General features: G+C 42.0%; 2 protein-coding genes and 1 long non-coding RNA gene across 5 annotated transcripts in view; 1 reads left to right on the top strand and 2 right to left on the bottom strand.

The window, feature by feature from the left end:
- wtip (WT1 interacting protein) overlaps positions 1 to 17,498 on the bottom strand; it is a 23,735-nt gene extending 6,237 nt beyond the window's left edge. Inside the window, exons 1-6 of the mRNA XM_003969455.3 lie at positions 15,345 to 17,498; positions 11,336 to 11,437; positions 3,096 to 3,163; positions 1,942 to 2,004; positions 1,678 to 1,808; positions 1,379 to 1,430 (exon numbers count right to left, since the gene is read on the bottom strand). Of these exons, the coding sequence (XP_003969504.1) occupies positions 1,379 to 1,430; positions 1,678 to 1,808; positions 1,942 to 2,004; positions 3,096 to 3,163; positions 11,336 to 11,437; positions 15,345 to 16,821 (1,893 nt within the window). The 5' untranslated portion in view covers positions 16,822 to 17,498. The remainder of the gene's footprint in view (positions 1 to 1,378; positions 1,431 to 1,677; positions 1,809 to 1,941; positions 2,005 to 3,095; positions 3,164 to 11,335; positions 11,438 to 15,344) is intronic.
- On the top strand, positions 15,573 to 23,978 carry LOC115251924 (uncharacterized). Its single transcript, XR_003890409.1, has 3 exons — positions 15,573 to 15,708; positions 23,297 to 23,376; positions 23,725 to 23,978. It is a non-coding gene; the product is annotated as an uncharacterized lncRNA (long non-coding RNA).
- On the bottom strand, positions 17,802 to 20,092 carry sdr42e1 (short chain dehydrogenase/reductase family 42E, member 1). 3 transcript variants are annotated; one of them, XM_011609573.2, is made up of 3 exons: positions 19,992 to 20,092; positions 19,399 to 19,469; positions 17,802 to 19,110 (listed from the first exon to the last, which is right to left on the bottom strand). In XM_011609573.2, exons 2-3 carry the CDS (start codon positions 19,417 to 19,419, stop codon positions 18,034 to 18,036), a joined length of 1,098 nt encoding a protein of 365 aa, XP_011607875.2. In that variant the 5' UTR covers positions 19,420 to 19,469; positions 19,992 to 20,092; the 3' UTR covers positions 17,802 to 18,033. The 3 variants fall into 3 exon arrangements, with proteins under 3 accessions (XP_011607875.2, XP_011607874.2, XP_011607873.2); XM_011609572.2 differs by having other exon boundaries at positions 17,802 to 19,141; XM_011609571.2 differs by having other exon boundaries at positions 17,802 to 19,162.
- Positions 23,979 to 24,083: the final 105 nt, after the last annotated feature.

The raw sequence follows: 24,083 nt of genomic DNA on the forward strand, positions 1-24,083 counted from the left end.
CACAATATCCAACCTATAGCAAGACTGAAAATATACAATTTATGTATGCATGCAGAAATTAACTGCAGCACACAAAATCAACTTTTAAAGCAAAACTAACATCTGTTCAGCTCATCAAATGTTGCTGTTTCACAGTAACAAAGCAATCACAAAATATAAGTGAAGGATGGAGTTAGCACTGGTGGCTAACTAGGCAGCTCACAGAAAATAAAAATATTACTTTCATTACTTTACCTTACTTAAATATTCCTGTGTTCAAAGTGAGTTCTTCTTGAATGAAATATGTGCATTCAAACGGCTTTTGCCAAAGAGAGGAAGAAAAGTAACATAGGTCAAGCGACGGATAGGGCAAGAAAGTGCAGTATGTTACCCACATATTGGGAGGATGGTTGTCATAGTTACAGTGTCTACTGCCACCCCAATAAAATAGATATTGTGACAATAAAATAGATAGAAAATAGATAGAAAACTTAGTTGTCTGCCCTTCTGGCCCTTGGCAACAACTCCCACTCAAATGCATGAGCCTTTGCTGGGTCGCTGATGGAGGTCAGTCTGACAGATATGTGGGGCCGGCAGTGGAATTGAAATCTTTACCTGTGGGTTAAGCTGGCTACCACAATTCTGAAACATAAGCAACCCACTGCTGAAGCTGCTGAAGTGAAAAATATATGACCACTGGCCCTGTGACCTCAGTCTCTGCTCCCCCAAGTCTCTATGAGCCCTAAAGGGCGGCCAACATGCCTGCAACTCCTTCAGGATGGACAGGAAAGGCAGTTGGGGCCAGCCTGCACCTGTAGAAGGTGTTGCAGGTGCTACAAATGCCGTAGGTGGCCTAAGTATAGGAAGATTATGCTGAAGCGAGGGAAATCGCTGCCTATACAAGCAGAGGTCCAATTACAAACAAAAACCAACCACTACACTGAGATCCTCACCCAAATTTGGCTCACCGGGTAAATCAAAACCAGTTATAACTAGCTAGAGCACTAACACAACAGTTTAACACAAACTAATCATATCCTATGTACCAACAGAGGTCAACACACGAAACTTATCGGACATGCAACTCATCATCTACTAGCAATGGAGTTAGCTTTAGCTGCAGGCTCAGTGCTTCGCAAAGAAATCCATACTTATGCTCAAAGGGTAATATTTAGTTCTTAAAGCATCTCTGACGGGATGAAATAGAATGGCGCTCCCTGTTTATGAAGGCAAAAACGATGTATTCAAAAACTTTTCACTCCAGTTTGCAGACTCAGGCACTCTGGGCACCATTTTCGTGTAAATGACAAGGTGCAAAAGGATGAAACCTTGCCATTTCTGGCTGTTTTCATTGTGTAAACCGGCCTTAAGTTTCTTGCTTTACTGGATTGTGGTTTACCTGAGCTGGAAGGATAGGTTGGTTACAGGAGGCACACTTGGGAGCAAAAACCCTGTAGAGGAAGTGACAAACCATTTCTCAGTGTGCTACTGATATATCTGGCTCAAAAGCATTCATCGTTTGTAATCAGACCACAAATACCACAGAAAGATACAGGCTTAAATACAAACTATTCCCATATAGCAATCAAAATAGTCACATAGGCATATAAATTATTTATCGCATTATCAGATTTATGCAATAAACAGCCCTCCACATGCAACATTTAACAGCGTGCCAAGCAGAGCCATATTCCTTACGTGTGGTAGTCTTTGACACAATAAATGTTGTTGTCGACATCTACAGTGAAAGGCACTCCGTCTAAACCCTCTTTACACACCACACAGCGGAAACAGCCAGGATGGTAAGATCTGCCGAGTGCCTGGAGGATCTAGATGCACACACAAACACACACACGGATATACACAAAAACATACACAGACACACACAAACAATGACATTTAAGAGTGAGGCTCTGGAGTCATGCAGTCATGTTAAAACACAAGAAATTTTTCAGTCCTTACCATCTCCATGATGAGGTGGCCACACACAAAACACTTGTCAGCTGTTTGCTGGAAACCAGAATACTGTATAGAGAAGACAAGGCAATTATTATCTTCACATTATGAAAGATTTGTTGGTGGAATGTCACTGACCATGAGGTAGCATCATGCTGATACTTGCTTCAGATGAAGACCCACCTTTAGAGGGTGCTGTTCAACTCTTTATGCTGAGATGTGAATCGTCCCAAATAGTCTTACAATTTATGCCAGTGATTTGTGTGTTATGTTATATTTAAAAAATATATTTTACTGTGAAGGATATGTTCTGAAGTAATACCTAATCATATAAACCAATTTAAAACTTGTCAACAAAAACTCCTGAACATTCTCACTGGACTGACTGGGTGGCACTTTTCCCTTGAACCCTGAATTCCCTTGACCTAATAATTCAAGGGACTGGAAACTTATCTCCTAGGTGCAGGTGGGTGGTAGCAACTGGTAAACTTCCCTTCTTCCCCCAACTTCTCCACTACAGACCAGTCACCTATCATCACTCCCCCCATAGCCGAGAAACCACGAGGTGAGAGGACAGAGCAATCAAGCTGCAGGAATCGGAAAATGAGCACCATCCCATCATCTGACTTCCCAAAAGATCAACTAGGTCAACTCTTAGAGGAAGTATACTTTCAGAATGATAGAGTGGTGTGTTGTGAAATTTTTCACATTATGAAAGCATTTCAGAATTTTTGTTGAGTTATTTGGAGTCACTTCTGTCACATTTTGTAACCAAACACACAAAAAAGTCATCATCCTGAAAACTAGATTGAAAAAGGCAATGATGAAATTGAGACACCCTCAATGCCTCACTAACCTGATGCTGCTAACCTGAAGCAGATGGTCCAAGAGCTGTCATCTGGTTGCTCCTAATTTTTAAGTGCTGGGTAGCAGCATGTGGGATAATTGAGCTCCTTGGGGAAATTGTGGAAAATTACTGTGAACTGGAGGGTGGTGATAAACTCCCAATGGTAGCGTCAAAGTCTGTGTCTTTTCAATGGTTATAGAATGTTGCCTGAGATCCTAACCACAACTTCTCTACTCTGCCATCTCACCATTTGATGCAGAAAAACTGTCATTGCCCCATTAAAAATCAAAACACACAAACATGGGTGACTCACCAGGAAATCCTCCTCACAGTAGACCTTCCCGTTGACATTGTAGAATGCTTTCCCTCGCAACCTCCGCCCTGAAAAGAAAGACAGTCAAGTGTAATTCATATACGGTACTCAAATATAGATAAAGTATATAAATTGTACAGGGACAAATCAAAATCAAATCAAATCAATCTTTATTTATATAGTGTCTTTTACAATCAAAATTGTTTCAAGGCGCTTTCCAGAATCCCAGGGCCTAACCCCAGACAAGCAACAGTGGCAAGGAAAAACTCCCCTTTAAGAAAGGGGAAGAAGAAACCTTGAGCAGGACCAGGCTCATGTCGGGGGACCCTCCTGCTGATGGCTGGCTGGGTAGAGAGAGAGGAGAGGGGGGAGGACAGGTAGATGATATAATGGAGAGGAGAGGAGAGGAGAGGAGAGGAGAGGAGAGGAGAGGAGAGGAGAGGAGAGGAGAGGAGAGGAGAGGCACAGAGCACAGAGCACAGAGCACAGAGCACAGAGCACAGAGCACAGAGCACAGAGCACAGAGCACAGAGAACAGAGAACAGAGAACAGAGAACACATACAAAAATACACTATTTATGCAAGCCGCCGGCCGAGTGGGTCCGCGGGGCCGGAGGTCATCACGCAGCTCCGAAAGCGGTGATACCTGTAAATGAATACAGAAGGGGGGGAGCAGAAAAACTACACAAGAATCAGCATAACTAGTCTACTTGATGAGGAGGGGAGGGGAGGGGAGAGGAGAGGAGAGGAGAGGAGAGGAGAGGAGAGGAGAGGAGAGGAGAGGAGAGGAGAGGAGAGGAGAGGAGAGGAGAGGAGAGGAGAGGAGAGGAGAGGAGAGGAGAGGAGAGGAGAGGCCTATAACAGCATAGCTAAGATGTTAACCTAATGATTAGACAACCCCCTAAGTATGATAGTTTGTCTGTCTATGATAGTGACTGGAACTGCAGAATTAGTAACAATAAGCTAACACAGGCATGTGTAAATCTCTCCATATGCACTCATTCTTAGAACATGAATGGGACAAGGCCCCTACAGTTAGTTTCAGCATAAATATGCAATTCACATTAAATTTGGTGGCGTTCGGGATTCTGGAGGGACATTGATCTTTGATGTTCCAATCCAAGGCAAAGATCAAAACAAAGGGGTGTTGATCATAGAGCAACCTGAACTGAAAATAGCGCATCGAGGCAGGATTTTCTAACGCAAGTTGACCCGCCTCTGCTCACAATTTGGGCATTTTCACATTGCCAGCAGTAGCGGGTCTGACCTGCTGGGAGGGGCATGGGTCTTTTGTCCTCCCTCTCATGCATCATTGCGTCAACATCATCATCATAACACCTTTACGTGGACCGAACACTGCGAAGTAAACAGTGGACAGCGTGAACATCAGAGATGGTCAGCGTTGTTGTTTTGTACATTACAAATTTGTCCCTTTTGCAAAATGCACAAGCTCATCCCCAAATGAACAATATCAGAGTGATAATTTAGCAAAGGCAGACGGAATTTGTGTCTAATCTTGAAAGATTGGAACGGACAACCTCTGTTGAATTTATTGCTCCAGTAATTAGGCTCCTAATCAAAAGGAGTAATTCCCGAACAATTTGTCTAAATAATTTTCTTTGAAAAAAAAAATTGATGTCTGCAAGTAACGTGTTTGTGAGTCTAAGATTCCTGACAATTGTGAAGGTCATGGAGGCACCAGTGGTGTGCCTAGCTGAGAGCTGGAGCCATTGAGGAGTTTTAGCCAGTGCTGAGTGCATCCCAGGCTGGTAGTATCACCAGAAATAACTGTGTAAAGCACAGAGCCTGAAATTCTGCTGCTGAATCTTATCTTCTGCCATGATCAATAAAAAGTGGTGGCTTCACTCTAAACAAGCTGTAAACCATAATTTTCGGACTATAAACCGCTGTTTTCACACACACAAACCCTGGGGCCGATACAATGGTGTAGCTAATTCATAGATTTTTACCGACTAACAGCCACCGTGGACAGTTTCTAGCAGTAAAGGCAAAAGTGACGCAGTCATGTGGGGAAAGATGATGTGCCAAAGAAGACACTAGTTTTGACTTTGATCTGTCATTCTGCGCATCATACACACACACTCATGGAAAACACACAAAGAAATGCATATGATGCAGCTTTTAGGTTAAGGCAATCTATCTGGTCATCAAAGAAGGAAATAGAACCACTGCATGTAAGGTGGACCATTGTGGTGTCTCAGGTTCATGAGACACCAGTATATAGTGTATATAGTATAGTGTATAGTAGTATAGTGTATATAGTATATAGTATAGTATGTATATATACCACATATGCTATAAATACTATGTAAGTCACAGTATATAGGGAAATAAGAAACTTGATGTGTTGAACAACCTCCATTAAAGGAAACAACTAAGATCTCTCACTATTGTGAACCTTTATTCTCTAATCTGAATCATAGTCCATAATCTGCTGACTAAATCAGCATTCTTTTCCCCGGGGCTAACATTGAATGCAAGACAAGCAATAAACTGTTTTAGACAACCTTATTGAAGGTAAACATTCTGTGAGTTATGATGGAGACATACTGCATCTGAAGTCAGTTTTTTTAGAGTCAGAAATTTTGAAGATTTGAATGTACTGGCAAATTTCCCTATGGAAAACTGGTATGATGTCCCACTGCTTGCATACCTGTTGTCCTGTGCCCATTTTACCTATGAAGCCTGAAGTAGAAACACTATTCCAATTGATTGCACCACTTTGAAAACACACCATTATTGTCTCAGTAGCAACCAAGCTCCATAAACAAGTCTGCAGAAAGACAGTTAGCATGAACACAGTGCAGCTATTCATTTGCCGCCTGGTCAAAAACACAGAAAAAACTCAAGACACATCACACACATTTTACTGACGCCTGTGATCTTCTTCCTCCTGAAGACAACCTGTCTGCCTTATCTTATGGGAACCACAACAGCAGCCCAATGTGGAGCAGATGGCTGGTTGAACAGAAAACTGTATCTCTGCTTAAATACTCTAAACACTGTTCCCAATGGGCCTCTATTCACAACGCACACATAATCAATACAGCAAGCTGCTTTCTGAGTTTCCCCCATAATCTCCCTTTGTCCTGTCAGCTGAGACAGCGCAAGCATAGATCCCCAGAGGGAGGATGTCCCTCACTTTGGTACATAATTGACAAAAACATCATTACAAGCTTGCATTCATTAACATATAAAACATAACTGTTGCTGATAATATCAAAATAACTGTTTGCCGCTCAGTCAAAAAAAAAAAAGCCAGCTTCAGCATAGTGAATTCCAGCTCCAAATGTAAATGGTGAATTCTTCAGACACTCCTCATTCATTAGAATCCAAGTCTGAATCAATTAAAAAAGGGAATTCTGCACAGGCTGGCTTCTACAGCCCCCTGCCATGCAACCGTTAGAGCTCACCCATTCAGATTATTTAACAGCAGCGGTGTCTGACAGAGTGATGACTTCCCCCCTGGCAGATGAAGCGCGTGGATCTTATAAATCTGATGGATTAGTCAGATTTAATTGTCGCCCCCGGCCATTATTGATTTTATTGGTGTCCTTGCATGGAAATCCTCCCCACCCTTTCTGGCCTTATTTAAGTACTGAAATTTATGCTGTTGCTGCATTCAACACACCAGTGCAATGTCACAACGTGGAGACATGGCAATACATTAACACCCACGTAAATGGCGAGAGCAGCGGAGGAATGTTGTCCACACAATAGGTGAGACTGTTAAGGCCAAGCAGTAATTAGCATTTTGGTACTGGGAGGCAAAAGGGGAAAGAAGCAGGTTTCATTAATAGATGCTATCTTGTAGTCCAAGGTGTTAGAGGGACTGGAGTTACAGAACAGTGAGATTATAGTGAAGATTGCAGTAGTGGTGGGAGCTCTGGTGTGTTGCTCTGTGCTTATCTGTGGCCTCTGCTCTGGGGTTTGGGGTCTGGATGCTGAACATAAAAGGCCTCAGCACTGATGACTGAGTGGAGTGCTGCTAGGGGAGTGGGCCGACTGAGCAAACGGGGACATTCTTTCTGCCTGAGGTCACTAGCTGGTCCCATTCAACCCCCCACACCTCTCCAACACCCACTCCCTGCCCACTTCCCTCTTCAAAAGAGGGGGAGGGATTCATCCCTTTCCTCTCGTTTTTTGTCATCAGAGTCTGAACGTCCCCACAGAACTATAAGTGACACACAAGGTATACCTACAGGTTTCAAGGAGACTACATCATACCTAGACTTTTTTCATATTTGTTGTAAAGTTATATTCTGAAAGAAATAATAAATGAGAGTGGTTGTCCTGATCAGGAGGTCTGATCAGATCAGATGTCAGACTACAACCAAATAACAAGGTCATCACATTAAAAACAGAACTGTGTGGTGTCTTGAGTAGAACCTGGGCTAAACCTTCAAATCCTTAAAAAATCCAAAAAGTAATAAATCCTAAGCAAATTTCAATCCAGCTATGTGAAAGAAACAGAATGGTTTCATTCAAAACAAGGATTGGAGCAACATAGAGAAGATTAATCAAAATCTAAAAAGGAAAATCTGTGAAGTGGCTGCCTGGTTAATTAATTAAATAGAATGAAAGATGCATAGTGGTGTTCGCTTGGTCTTACCTGTTTTATTTGAAAGCTGTAGGTTTCAAATATCACATGTTCCTGCTGCTACTTTGCAAATGTTGAATCAGGGTTTTCAATTCTTTAATTTAAAAAGAAAAATAAATCTTTCTTCTGGTATCCAGAAGTTATTGCCTACACTCATTACTTTTGAAACCTTTTGACTAATGTATATATTCCGAAAGTTTTTCAGAGGTGAATACAGGACAGCTTTGCTAGACTAAGGCAATCTTGGAGCCATTAAAGGACATGTATGAGAATAAAACTGTACTGATGTACAGCTACTTTGTGCTAAAATGTTGTGGGAGCACCTCCAACAGTCAGAAAATTAAGTCCACAGAAAAGTAAAATCCTTTTTAATATAAAGGCAACAGTGGATAACTTAAATCATTTAACTACAGCTGTACTGCCAGGTTTGCTTCAACAAATGGCACTGAACAATCCTAATCCTAATTGTGGCAATGTGAGGTCACATACATCCACAAGTTATTCTTTACATTGGATTCATTTTATATTCTTTAGATCTCTTATTGGTATTTGCTGCTGTAATGTTTTATTGCTGTAACATGAATTCTTCTAGTGTGAAATTTCTAAGATTTCTCATATATATCACACCCAATAGTCACATTGATAACTTAAAAGAGCGATATTAACGACACATTTTAGAGAAAGACAGGTAAAACAACCCTACAGATGTGCTCCTTTTCTATTTAATGCAAATACAAGCAGAACTAAATTAAAATGACAAATGTGGATTGTTCGGTTTGTTCCATGCTTTATGATTCTAATTTAAGATTTCCAGCCTTTCTCAAAACTATTATTCGCCGCTGAAATTCACGGAATGTATTTGTGTCATGATCGAAAGCATTAAAGGTTCCACAAGCAGACAACTCATTACAAGACACACATTACAGATCAACAGCAAATGTCATAAATTATTTTCACATGGACTATATGACAACCTGTTTGACTGATATGACTGTAAGATGTCAGTGTGAGCACAAGTCAGTGTACAGTACAAGCGACCAAACCCAATGGATTGAACATTATCACCGCTGCTGTTAGGCAGGAGCAACTACTGTAACAGAAAGGTTAAAATAACTACTGCAAAATTGAAGCAGGAGCTAAATTTCCATGCCACTGCTTCCTGGGACTCTCTCAGGAAAGGATGAAGCTCATGGCTGATGCTCTGCTTATTCGGTCAGAAGGAGCATGTATATGGTTTTATTAGTTTTATTGTAACCAGGGCAGGTGTGCTTATTTTGAACAAGACCAAAACTCAGCTAAATTTTGGATTTTGTCATTTTAGATAACAAAAACAAAGCTAAATTTACATTTAAAGCAACACAGGGATGTGAGCAGTGCGTTGCTTTGCAGGCGGCGATTCAGGCAGAAAGAAAATGAGCTGAGCCTGTTGTTATCTGAGGCTGATGCAGTTAAAAGAAAATCTCGGCAAAACAGCAAATGTAACAGTGAAAGAAAAAGGACCATAATAACAAGCACTAGGACAAATGAAGCCTTTATATACACTCAAGAAAGGAATGAAAATCTTTATCAGAGGCCTTAGCAAGTGCAGAAGTAAAAAACCACATGGCTTTAAATTCAACCTGCATTACCTGATACTGGATATTCTCTTAATCCAGAATTACATACTCTGACACGTTTACTGCTGTGCTACCATCTTTGCTGCATCTGCCAGTTTGTGACTCCATCTAGGATTTTCGAGAATGAACCTTTATGTTTCACAAATGTGGTCAATTTTCAAATCTTATTAGAAACCCTTCCATTTAGCACAGCTCTTTAACAAATGAGTTTAAGGCCCTTTCACAGGAATGCATATGCATCTCTGACCAGCCTTTTAATGTGAGCCCATGCCAGGTCTGCTCCTGCTGATAAGGATGTCTGGTACACTTTGTGTTTGACTAAGGTCCTCCATGGAAGGCTATCTGAAGTTAGGGGGTGAGGGGGGGGGTTGCATTCTTGGCCATTCCATGAAAAAGGGTGCAACCATGGGAGAGAGCTAAGTGGAGGGCTCAATTATGCATGGTTACACAAACCCAAAGCTACCATCAAGCAATGTCTCAGCAAAGTCAGCCTCACTGTTGAGCTCCAGACCACAGGAAAAGCCCACTAGAAAGATAAAAAAAACAGAAAGGGGAACAAACAAACAGGGCCACAGGGACATAGCTCTCGATAAATCACTTTTGTGTTATGACATGTGGAGGCACTTTGAAACCAAACTTCTCAAAGACCTTCAAAACACTGCTTATAACAAACCATTCCTGTTCAGTCGAGGTCAAATGAAACAACATGTATCATGCCGTTTATGTCTGCCTGTGAGGCCATCAATGAAGACTTGTGCCAAGGACAAGGAACTGCTTGGTAACCAATCCTAGATGTGATTTCTCTAATAAATGCAACAGTACGGTAATATCTCAGTAGTTTCTCAGAAGCTGTCGGGGTTATGTCTAACAGCAATAGAGTTGCACATAGTGAGTTTATGATTAAATTATCCCTTACTCCAGATGTAATCCAGTCCTTCTCTAAGTGTATTTTTAGTCTCCTGAGGAAATGATATGCATGTCTTACAAACAATCATGTCCCTACTGAAAAGATTTAACATCTATTGAGTTTTAAATAAACCCTAGAAGCAGCACTTAAACCTGAACCAGGTCAGAGGCTATTTTTTACAGCATAGACCACTTCAGTAACTGGACCCTGGACATCTGGCCCCTCTTTCTTTACACACAATAAATGAAAAAGTATGTGTCTTTGGTTACATGTAAATTATAGGCAGTTTTTCCACAGCCGGAGGGAGCAGGGTGGAGGATCAATATCCCTGTATAGCACACGTATGAATGGAAGAAAGATCACTGAAACGCTCCATTCTGACAGAAAACAGAAGAGGAATGATGGAGTCAGATGACACACACATACAGATTCCACACACTATGTAAGAACAGACATATTTACAGGCCAAATTTCTCTAAGGCATTATTGTTACTATTAGTCTCCTGAATTAACAGTTTTTTTTAGTTTCAGATGTTTTGGTCTTTAGCACACTTCCTACGGCCAAAAACTTGTGGTATTAATGATAGCGTGGAGAGAATGAATGATACTGATACTGGCTAACTAGAACTTTACCAGTCCTTTTTGGTGGTTCAGGGGTTTCCTGAGGTGAGGTGAAGACAATATGAGGGATGAAGTTTGTACCATAACTTGTTCTATTTACCAAAAACTGACATACAACTCAAAGAGACAATTCACAAGAAACTTTTAGACTCAGTGGGACTCTTCAATTATCTCCTGTCACATTTTCTTTGTAACTGTCTGACAAGAATGACGCTAACTTCAACCCTGACGTCTATAATATCTTAGCAGAGACAATGTTGAAACCCACACAATCAGACAAACACCAGGTAAAAATAACCATCTGTGTTGGAATCCTGAATTATTAAGAGTCAAAGCAGATACCAAACAAAAACAGTGATAAAGGCCTTTGATTAAGCATCCAATTTTTTTTCAGTTCTTCCATTCCAAAAGCTTTCTACAGGCAAACTGATGAAGCATCTGAAGCTGATGTCTCACTGAACTGTGTTTTACTCACCACAGGAGCAGCAGGTGAAGCAGTTTGTGTGATACAGTTTCCCCATGGCCTGGCAGGCTTGGCTGGCTCCATAAACACCCTTCCCGCACGTGACACAGATACCTGTTTAAGACATATTGGTTGATGTTATTTGGGTAAGAAATACTTGCAGTGGCATGAAACATCAAGCACAGCCCCTGAAATTGCAAGTGATAAAGACAAAAGGTAAAAATTACCAAACACTGAGGCGCTACAAAAGAGGAAGCAGACATGACTGGTGTGCTGCTGTGCTTTCAAACTGAATGTCAAAGATGTGGAATTCTTTAATAACTGCAGAGGATGAAGCTTGAATTATTGCTACACATTTCATCATAAAAGAATCATTACTTTGGAAAAGCTGATACAAGCAAAAAGAGAGGAAGAAGCATAGTTAGATCTACTATTTGAAACTAATACACAAATGGGTGTCAAACCCCCAAAGTGATTTGCATTTAGTTAGGGCTTAAAGGTGCACTATGTGATTTTGCTTGGTTTCAGCATGATTTCTTTTCTGTCTCAAATCGTTGGCACCTTCCCTTGATCAGTTATCCGTTTCCTGCCCCTGAATAGACTATGAAAAAGCCTGATCTCTGGAGACAACATGGTCGTAAACATTAAAAAGACAGTAGGGGACAGGCGGCGCACCAAAATGCAACAAACCACGTTCCACAAAATAGTTGGGGGAGAAGATAAAGGTTAGTGCATCTGCTTTTAGAGATATAAATTTTCTCACTAAAGAGTTTGTAGTTCACTCAGCCATCTTAATGCTATTAGCGTATCACAGATTCGCTTTAATCTTCGATGTGCCTTAATGACAGTTACAGAAACATTGGGGGAGGGACGAGCTTGCTCTGTTTGATCTGTATTTACCTTGAATGCCAAAGGAAGTGACGTCATGCAAGATTGCACAGGTGAGATTCAGACTGGCTTAAAAATATCCCTCCTAAAGTCTGCTTTTCAAAATAATTTTGATTCTGATGAGAATTTTGATGACAATAAAGACACTTGAATACGATCTTTAGTATTATTTGTCTACTATAATTGCTTTTGTAAACATTTTTTTAAAAACAATGGGGTTTTTTTAACTGGAAATTTAAAAAAAACACATCATGGAAAAAAATAAGAATCTGGAATTAAGGGTAAAATAAAACACTCTATCAACCTCATAAAACCAATTTTGGACCAAGAGATATTCTAAGTTAGAGTTGAGATCAAATATCCTACCTGTCAGCTTCCTACATCTGCTTTGTCTATGCAGGAAGTCACCCGATATTAGTGTTGAGCACTGAATATGGGGGATCCGTCAATGATCAATGATGTAATGACCAATCCAGGGATGAAACGCAGCAATTCACAGGCACGTGAGTATGATGATACAAACTGCCTGTAAATGAGGGGGGAAACACTGTTTGGACGTAGCAGCAGACTAACAACCCTCATGCACTACAACAACCTTGAATGGGGTCACATTCCTGAGGGAATGCAGGGTCAAATCCTGGGTGGGGTGAGTCCAGGGTCACAGTGGTTACTGGACACAAGATCCAAACAGTGAGCAACCATCCACATCCCCAACAGATACATTAGAACTGATCAGTGGAGATTTTTTTTTAAAAAGTCACAATGAATACAAGCCTTTTAACTAACAAAAAAATCTGAGCTCACCTGTCAATAAAGTCATGATTCAGCAATAACAAATAAACTATGAAAATCTTCACTCATATTGCAGGTTCCAGTGCCAGTCAGTTCTTTTCTCAGTTCCATGGTCATTTAGAAAATTTCAATATGCCCTCAGATGGACCGACTAGGACAAATCAACTCTGTGCACAGTTTTCTGAATCATATTAAATATTTGCAGTACGCAGCTGAGAGATAATCACCACCACAAACCCTGAAGATGAGATATCTGAGTTTGAACTTTCACAACAGGCTCAGAAACTTTTAATGAAGCTGTATTTTCTTCCATTTCCCTTTTCTGCAGGAGGAACGCAAGGCCGCTACTATCATGATTCTATGGCTTTAACACCCGATGGCTAAACTAAACTGGATCATTTATTTATAAAGTTACATTGACTGACCCTCATTATTGTATTCCCCTTGGTTTTAGCTTCACCATTTCAGTGCACTTGCAAGACTGCCTTGTTTTAATTTCCCAACATGGAAATGTGTTTTTTTTAAACATGGCATCTGCTCAACAAACCAATAAATTATAATCCAAAAATACAATAACAACATGAAGACCGGATGTTCTATGGACCATTTTTTTGATCAGTCAAAACAGGATGTTGGATCTCCACTGTGCCCGTTTGATTTCCAGCTGAGATGTTGTCAGAACAGGAGAGGATGTATCTACAATCCAGTTCTCAAACCATGAAATAGATCTTAGAAAACACACATCTATGACGAATTAATTGCAAATATAGAGTTTCTAATGCCAAAAATCTTTATCTGATATCTTGACTAATTTCTCCTCATATAGAGAGTTTTCTCACAATTATGAAATAATGCAGGTTTCTTTTATACTTCTGTTATATGGCAATAAGATAGTTATACATCTCATCATCCATCAGTCTGCACACATAGAGGGAAAGAGCAAATATGCTGATTTTTGTCCTCTAAAAACAGGCATGTGTTGGCATGTCTACTCTGGGCTTGACTACTGCCATTATAATTCTGGGCAGGTGATCAGACTTGACCCCCACCAACCATGTCTGGCCTGCCAGCCAAGATCGTGTGCCAAGTGTCTGGTGTTGCCTGACTCCCCACCGGCTGGTTAATGAAGGGGCTTCATGGGGGTGTCAGGGTGGGGTTTGGTGGTAGAAAGGGGAGGGGGTGAGTCTGAGGGGTGGAGTGGGCCTCCTTCTCTGCTGCTTCAATTGCAGTCTGTATCAGACCAGCTGTTGATTCACAGCTCGTTTACCAAAACAACAAATAGAGGCCACACAAGGGCCGACGCTGGACAGGAGGTTGGCAGAAACCCTTCCCTCCTGTCCTCCCCTTTGGGCTAACACTGTTGCTACAGAAAGAAAGCAGTCCGTCTCTCTCATTTGTTTCCCCCCCTTTCTCCTCTTATCTCTGGTTGATTTCATCCACTTGCTCTCCATTATCTTTCCTGTGTCTCTCTTCCATCCTGCTCCTCTCACCTGCTTCTCTGGAACAAATCAGCAGCTGTCTCAGCCTCACTCAGAGCAAGTGCAGCAGCTACAAAACAGGCCACTGTTCTGTGACTGCAGCCATTCATCCTGCTGCTGCTGCTGCTGCTACAATGGTAGACAACAACTGATGTTTGACTGTTTTAAACTGAGCGGAGCTGAACCCTGTAGCATCAACAAAATGCACCATACCTCAGACACAAACCACACTTCAGATACATCATATCTTTGTTCCTGCAGTAAACAAGCGATTTTTCCTCATATCCACGATGAACCAGACCAGGTTGCTTTGAATTACCAAAGGCTGTCTGGCTGAACAGAAGGCTTCATTCAGCTGTGCAGCACTGTGCAAATGTTAGCTCTGCCAAGATAGAAATTAGTATTGTGCTGCAAAGCCACTTTTATCTTCTACAGATGGACAAAGTGGTTATGCAGTATACTGTATGAGTGGCAAAATGATGGCCAAACCGATTAAAAATTGGGAATTTGTTTTTAGAAAATTGGAAGTTTGATTTTAGCATTCACTTTTTTAGTGTAGACATGATCATATTCAGTAAAATCATGTTAAACTATGAAAACAATGATTTCCCCATAACTCACAGAGTCATGGGGGGGGGGGGGGGGGACAACAGTCATCACCTTACAAAGACTTCTGAGAAGGCAGATCAAAACATGATGTTGTTTATGAGACAATGATACCTAGCAGTATTAAATTACTATTCTAGTGCACACCACTGGTACAAAAATCTAATTTTTAAGTGAATTGGAAGGGACCATACACGTGATGTATCTTGTGTATTTATCAAGAAGGTATTCATTATTTAATATCTTCTTTGACCTACCAAAATATTCCTTTTTCATGTGCATCTCCAACTCCTTTTCCAGCTCAAGTGTGAGCGCCTCGAGCCGTCTCTCTGCCTGGCTCGGTCCACTCTCTCGACAAGGGTTTACCTGGTAAGGTAACTTAAACCTCTGGCTGGAAGCCGTCTTTGAGATCAGCCCGTAAGTAAACGCTGACGGCGTCCCCGCAGCCATGTCCACAGACCGTACCATCTGGCCTGGCTGCTGCTGGGGCTCTGGCACTGCCGGCAGCCCCTGGAGATGAATACGAGTTTGGATCCCATTGCTCTCTCCAAAGTCCTGCAGCAGCGTGTCCTCGTGCAAACTGCTGCCCAGCATCGATGACCTGGGTGAAGGCATCTCCGGGTAGGTACTCATGGACCCCCTAGAGCTTCGTGAACTTCTAGAGCTGTGACTGGAAATGCTGGAGCGTGGACTCACAACACAGTTTGCGGTGGTCCCCGGTCTTGCACTCCCGTCCTGACTGCAGATGCTCGACCGTGGACTAGCCAACGGCACTGTGTGCAGAATTGCTCCTTCTAAGTCATGGGTGACACCAGGTCGTGAATCAGAATAACTTGACCTTGGGCTGGTTGCAAAGGAGTACTGGCTGGCCGTGCTTGACCTGGGGCTGGTGTGCCTCTGATCGTAGCCCATGCTGATGCCACTAGTGCGGTTGCTGCTGGGTTTGCTGCAACAGTCACAGCTGTTAAGGCTGGTTCGAGGACTGGAATGTTTACTTGTATCGCTGGCGGTACTTGCATAGCTAGATCTGGGACTGAGGACACTGTTTCCTTCACAGTGAACTAAACTAGACCTGGGGCTGGTGTACCTTTCCTGACCAGGCACTATAAGACTCGTTCTGGGGCTGCTGAGGCTTGACCTCGGGCTGGCATGCTTGCTCTGTTCCTGAGAGGACAGGGAAGACGCAAGACTGGACCGAGGACTTGCGGCATTGTATCTCCCGTCGTGGCTGCTGGTGATGCAGACGCTGTTGCACCTGTTGCTGGGTAGGGGCACCGGTTTGTTGACGCTGTCGAGGGTAGAGCCGGTGCTGTACCTGTGGCCCTGCACCTCCAGAGAATACCTCCTGTGTCTATCTGAAACGCCTGTGTAGCACGGCAAAGCCACCTCGGATTTGGTGCAGCCCTCCTCGCTGTAAATCGCGTCAGTTTGTGGGGCGCAAAAACCCACGGGTACGTTACGGGTGCAATTGACAGGGCGCACCGGAGCCGCGTTGTACACTTTATTCCCGGACATGAAATTCTCCAGTGTGTGATGCTGCTGGAGAAGCACAGAGGTGCCATTCATTGGCTGACTTTTATGCTCCGCTACAGCAGGAGACGAAAAGTCCAGATCGGGATTAATCACCAAGTCCCTTCTATTGCTGTACATCCCGTCATTGTAAGCGTCATAGAGAGAAAGGTCCTCCATCAGTTTACTTGCCCTTAGTCCGAAATCCTCCTGGTAATGATCCATGTTGCTCTCCCGAGGCAAGAACCAAGTTGATTGTGCTCCGCTCGGCGAGCCAAACTAGCGATCACCGGAGTTCTAATTACGTTTCACATTTAAATCAAAACAAAACGCCGCGGAACAGCTCATTCACAGCGACCCTTCAACGCACACGGAAAGCTCCAGTATCGTCTCCTGCCTCGCCTCGCCGAAAAACAGTCTTTCTCGCCGTTTCAAGCGACAGAGATACGTTTGTCAACTTCAGTTTTTGTTAAGTTGAAAGGTCCTTACAGTCAATGGCGCGCTGCGCGGAGGAATTTCCCCTTGTTGGTTTTCCCCCTCGCTTCGCTTACATTAACTCGATGCTCCGTTTAACTCTCCTGTAAATTAATATTCGTCGCCTATATTTCCCGCACGCATGCCATCGCTCGATGTATCCACGGGAATCAAACTAAAAGGCCGTTTAAAGAAGGGGACTTGTTTGCGTAAAAAAGGAATGCGGGGATGGAGACGGGATGCGCTGCGCCTCTCTGGAATGTGGTTAATGCTGCAGAGAAACAATGATTGCGACCAACTCAGCAAGGGGCTGCTGGCTCTGAAAGGAGAAGAGTTTGGAAAGAAAGGACGTCTGCATTCATCCCTGACTGAAATACCATACTAAACAAACCTCACCTGGGCTGACTCCTCTACCACTGAGAATTATTTCAGAATAATTTAGTATCTAAACATCGTATCCTACGTTTTATTTTGAAATTTTATGTCACGATGTTAAATGTCCCGATGAACTTTGATGAATATGTGCAGCACGAGTTTACCAACATACAATCTAGTTATTGTCATGATAAATGTTTGCACATTTATCTAATCTAATAATAGGGTGTGTTGGGGAAATGGATGTGTGACATAGTTTGCAATTATGAGAGGCATTTATTCTCAATTAAAGATCTTTTTTTTACTCACAGGTAGATAAAAGATCAAACCTTGGTTTAAAAATCACACAAACCACATTTGTATTACAATGTTTTATTACAATTTTCAGAACAAGTAGAAACCACGTGGATCTTTTTAAAAGGTACTGAAGTCCTTTCAAGCAAGAACCTTGTTAAGCAACAAACCTCCTCTTAACAAGTCACATATAACTTCTGCTTACATTTGAATTCGAATTGAAAAATGGAATAACTCAGACATTACAAATGTTATAGTATATTAGATGTGTTTAAAAAATTAAAAAGAACATTTTTAAAGAATATTTTTCAGAACATTCAGTGCACAACTGCCAACAAGTGGAAGAAACGACATTGCGACAACCAACGCTGCAGCAACAAAAAGAATCTCCATAAGCAATCGGCTGAGGAAGGAGCTGTGACATTTCCTCCCATGACCTCTATGTCTAAACCACTGGACAACATCATCCAGGTTGTGCTCCTTTGGCTCATAATCCAGTTCTGCTTTAGCTTTAGCCATGCTAAAATAATGTGTCACACCAGTTTTATACACCTCTGTTCGGGTTAGCAGTGGCTGGAAATTATAAATGCGGCCAATTAGATAGTGAGTCATTTCTGTGAGTAAAGCAAAAAAGTAAATGAGAGAGATGGGAAGACGAAGTTTGGGAAATGGGTAGCCTAGTCCTTCCACCAAAGGCCTGAAGAACTCAAAATTATTGACAGGCCTGCCATCAGAGATAAAGTAGGGCTGACCAGAGGCGCTGTACTTCCTCTCTGCTGTAAGGGCCTTTGCGGCAAGCTCATGTGCCAACACCAGGTTGTCCACGTGAACAAACTCTACCAGGCTGCTGGGTTCACCATAGACAAAGCTGAAGATCCCTTTTTCTATATAGCTGACTATCCTCGGCAGATGCCTCTGCTCACCAGGACCATAGATCCCTGCAGGCCGCAGTGCACAGCATCTAAATAGCTCAGAGCCATCCTTCAGCACAGTGCCATTGGCTTTTAGCACTGCCATCTCAGCCAGAGACTTGGTTCTGGAGTAGTGGTCAGGGTGAAGGTGAAGAGGTAGGTAAGGGAGGCTTTCGTCCCCATTCTCTATCACCTGGCCACCAAACACCACATTGAAGGTGCTGGTGTAAACCAGCCTGGGGACCCTGTGCTCAATACAAGCTTTTAGGATGTTTTGTGTGCCTTGAATGTTCACCTCCTCAATCATACGCTGATTGAGTTGCTCCTTGCCAGACATGCCATAGGAGGCGATGTGGAAGACACAATTTGCACCAGTGACAGCCTTCACGACATCTGTGTAGTCACGTATATCCCCTTGAACAAACATCATGTCCTCTGGCACGTCTTCTTTAGGAAGGACCTTGTCAAAAAGAATGACTTTAACTCCTTTCCTGTGCAGAGAGCATGCCAGACTGCAGAAGTAATTAAGAGAACATGCTTTAAATCTAACATATAATAACATTCTACAATCGATGACTCAAATCAGACATTAAAAAGGTGGTAGTTGAACTTGAAAAGATTACACGATACATTGACGCCACCTTGTGGCAGTGAAGGGGAATGGTAGCACAAGATACTGAATGTACCGTAGTTTATAACCCGATTAAGTGTTTGAATTAATTTAATAACAAGATAAAGTTCACCTTACCGGTAACCAAAATAACCACATCCTCCAGTTATCACAAACGTTTCCGCATTCACCATTGCAAAGTCTTTAATCTGTGAACCAGAATGAGACATAAAGCTGTCAGTTAGTTTGGAAGTTTGAAAGTGAACAAGAACGCATTTCCCCTGTTACATATTATGTTTTAATTCTGGAACCACAAATTCAAACACTCAAACCGTTAAATACACATTACATATACGTACTTATCTTAGCTGCGCCCCGAGAGACCTGATAGTCCAGCCAACGTAACCTAAACTAATACTCATTATTTAGGGGCATTATTTGGGGATATTTACCACAAATGTATGTGACTATTCTAGGGTACCTTTATTGTTGAACCTCCCGTACACTAACAATTACTGCATCAATCATGATGTGCTTTATATGACAACATTTATCCAAACCGTTCAAGTTCACAATTTTACTGCTAGAAAGACTGTAACTCATGCTCACAATTTGACTTAACACGAACCCTGATTTTTTTTTTTTTTTTTAAACATGATCTAAACAATATCTGAAGAGTGGGTAAAGAACCATTCAAAGGTGTAAAAACATCGACGATCGCACAAACGTACAGTTTCCAGATGCAGCGTGGGTCCTGTCAGTCATTTAGGAGTGTCGCGATATGATCTTCTTCCTCTTCTTTGAGTTTTAACGGCGGTTGGCAGCAGCCTTGTTGCATTACTGCCACCTTCAGGTCGTTTTACTCACTTATTCTTCCTTCTATTCTTTAGATAGTCCACTAGAGGTCAAAAATTCTAAAACCTCTTTCCTCCCACCGTTCCCGGTGTCCTCAGTCCATCTATCATCAATTTCCTTTCTTCACTATTTTGCTTGCACAATAAAATAATGTGGTCTGTTGTTTCTAGTTCATCACAATACTTGCACAATAACCCAGGTGGATGTTTCCCCACAATATTTAATATTCTGTCGAAGTTACTGTGCATGATTCATAACATTCTTATTACTTACTCTTTTTATTTTCCCCCTTCTTCAAGGCAAGTTGTCCCTGTATTTTACTGAATGCAGGTGCATCCCCTTGACTCCTGCTTCCCACATCTGTTGCCAATGTTCATTTGCTCTTTTCCATGCAATGCCTTCTGATTTTGAGAATCAATATTATTTTCAACAGCACATGCTCCTCCTAAATGCTTCCTTTGCTATCTTCTCTGCTCTCTCATTCCCTAAAATCAGTATGTGAGCCGGGGACCACAAAAACACAACACGAATCCCGTTCCTTTACATTTTCCACACTCTGATTATATATTTTTTCTAGCTCTTTGGTGACTTATTGATGCTTCAGATTTAATGCTTGTTGATTTTCATAAGGCTTTTCATTCAGCTGAACATCAGTGTGTAATAAAAAATCAGTTTACTAAATTATTATGGTAGTCAAGGATATTGATAGTTCAGTGTTTCTCCTTCAATGAACAACAAAAACATAGAACGTGAATTCCAGCAGGGATGCCCTAATTCTCCTTTATTTAAATTAGTTGCAGAGCCACAAGCTATTTTTCTCAAAAAGAAAAAAAAGCCCAGACAAAGCCCTTACATGTATTAAGTAATGACCTGACTATAACTCAACAAGCTGGTGGTACTATAATCTCCCTCAAGAGCGCAGAAATGATCCCTTTGATAATCAAAAAGCAGAATCTGCAGTTATGCAGCCGGTCTACCGGACCATTGTAATAATGAATGAGCTTAAACGACATCAACTTTGGTTATTAACTGAAAGGACAAGATCACGGACTCAAGCAACTGAAATGAGTTTGCTGCGGCTGCGCGCACCCCTAGAGTAAGGGTGAGAGGCTAAGTCACTCGAGTGGAGCTCAAAGTTGAGTCGTGCTCCCTCATGTTGAGAGGAAACAGCTGAGGTGGCTCAGGCCTCTCTGTCGGCCCCCTGAACGCCTCCCTGGGGGGGTGTTCCAGGCTTGTCCCACTGGGAGGATGCCCTGAGGCAGACCCACGACATGCTGGAGGGACTATATCTCTCAGCTGGCCTGGGAGTGTCCCAGAATACTCCTGGAAAAGCTTAAGGAAGCGTCTGGGGAGAGGGACGTCTGGGAATCACTGCTTAAGCTGCTGCCTCCACAATCTGGTCTCAGATAAGCGGAGGAAAATGAGAGATGAGACAAGTGGTGTGCAGATAGGAAATCGATGCTAATATATATTGGATGAAGATCAGTTAGATTATGGAAGTAGAGCACATGGGCAGGCAAGAACGCAGTGATAAAAAGTCCATAGGTTTTATTTAGCAAACTCAAAACAGCAGACCTCCTGGACTGCAGGGAAGCACTCATCTGGTCTTCCAGGGTGCACCGAGAGCTCCAGCAAAGAGCCAACACAGGAGTCACGTCCTGCACGTTCTCTAGTCCAACAAAGCAGCGTGGAGACCTTAACAGAGCAGGGAAGACATCAAAAGACTCCAACACTGGTAGGCAGGTGTTCCCGCCTTAAATAGGTGTCCTAATGGAAATTGCTGACAGGTGCGCCTGCATGCAGCACCAACTGTTGCCAATATTGACTCTTCCATGCCTCCTATAGGAAAGACCAAACACAACCCGGAACCCTGGACCCCCCCCCAAAAAAGCAGCAATGTGAATATGCTTGGGAGCTTTGAACACATCACCAATGCAGGGAGAAATGAGGGAATTGCCCATTAAATTAAGAAGAAATCAAATTGCGTGAATATACAGGGACTAGGAATCAATAAGAAGGATACATAAATGGATAAATGAATTCCAATAAAGGAATAAAGGGTCCTAGATACAACATGGGAACAAAAAAATAGCAGGAGGAAATGTTTTTTTAGTGTGTGTCGAGAAGAAAGCGGCAAAGATGGAGATTATAAGCAAACCGCTCTGTCCTTCAGCGATCAGTCCACCACATCCTCACTGGATATCACCAATCCAGAGATAGATTCAAGATGTACTTTAAGATGTACTTTATTTGTCATTACAGAAAGAAATCAAGAATAAAAAAGGAGGCTGGTTTGGTTTAATGGCATCAAATCATATTAACAAATGCTTTGGGTTTTTACAGATGTCTACAGATGGTCCAAACTATCAGAAAAGGGCAAAACAGCATTTGTTAGTCCAACATTTGAATTGAAACAGTCAGCAAGATTAACAGATGGCCTTTCTGTATTCTTAGCAGAGTGAATACTAATAATCATGGCATTACAATGGATGGAGGAAGTCAAACCAAACAGGAAGCATCTTCTATGTGTAATATCTACCTTGGTACGTAACATTCTATCACTAAGTATACTTGTTAAATTTATTTGAAAGAAACAAGATCTCGCAAAAGGTTTGTTTGCATTAAAATTAATGTTCTTCCAGCTCAGAAGGGAAACAAAAAAGGACTATTCTGATCTTTAGGTCCTGGTTGATTTTATTATAAATTAACTGCAATACTCGGGATGACTTCACAGGCATAGATGGATGTACATGGTATACAAAGAATATGGACTACAGGTGAGGAAAGAATGTGAGGTTGTTATTGAAAGGATTGGACCAGAGAGGAGTCATTTAAGACAACGGAGGTTCTTCTCAATAGGGCCAAACTTCATCTGGCACCTCAACTTGTATGATACACTGAAGCTGCATGGCTCCTGTATCAATGGAATCTTTGATGGCTTCTCAAGATTAATAATATGGCTCAATGTGTCCACTACAAACAGTGACCCAAAGCTGATTGTAGGTTGTTACATCGAAGCAGTGCAGCAGTTTGGGGGGCTGCCCCAGAATTTGTTAGGGGTGATCTTGGTACTGAGAATGTTATGTGCATGGAGGGAGTCAGCACCACCAACCAAGAATCAAATCTTGGTTAAGATGTCTTTGCAGCCAGTGTGTGGATTTGGGATTGTTCTTGTTTGCAGACCTCAGAGATACTGGGATCTTTGATGATGGGTGTCTGGACTAGGCCATCCCTCGCTTTTGTTGCATGGGACTCATTGAGGTGAGTTTATACATTGTAGTCATTTTCAAGTGTGTAGAATCTATGGGACCAGAGACTTCCATTCTGTTGTTGACAATGTGTCTTTCACCTGATGATACCATGTGATCCAGCTGTGTATGAACTCTGCCAAACCTTTATGGCAGAGTAGTAGCATAAACATTAAGTTGACATGTAACATGTAAGAGAAACTCACCTTGAATAAGCTTTGTAGCCAAGCACTGTAATGTCAGATATATAATTAGAAAACAACACAAATGATTTATACCTGGTAATATTTGATTAGTTGTTCTGATGGTGAACTGCAAAAAATAGAAAAAACAAGGCAAAGACATCTCAAAAATTCTCTAGAAAGGGGAGCCAAGGATTACCACAGAGGGATCTACAACAATCTGGCAATGAGAGGAGAAATGAGCCTCTTTCAGCTGCAGATCCAATCAACGAAGTAAGGTGGTGCAGACCTGCCCACCTGGGAATGGGGAATAACAGAAAAGGTAAAAACAAACAAACTACAATGAATCGCACATTCTGTTGAGCTCAGTTTCAGCATTAAAGGAAATCGGAATTTTGTCAATATACTGTATATGACTGGGGTCATATGACTGCAGAACCATCTTTAACCATCAGCAGCTACAAAACAGCGTTGGAGGTGGTTAAAGGTTGCCTGCTCTCCCTGAGACAGCACTACCTTTGACACTCTTTCACCCATG

The sequence above is a fragment of the Takifugu rubripes genome, chromosome 13 (genome assembly GCF_901000725.2).
Source record: "Takifugu rubripes chromosome 13, fTakRub1.2, whole genome shotgun sequence".
Lineage (NCBI taxonomy): Eukaryota > Metazoa > Chordata > Actinopteri > Tetraodontiformes > Tetraodontidae > Takifugu > Takifugu rubripes.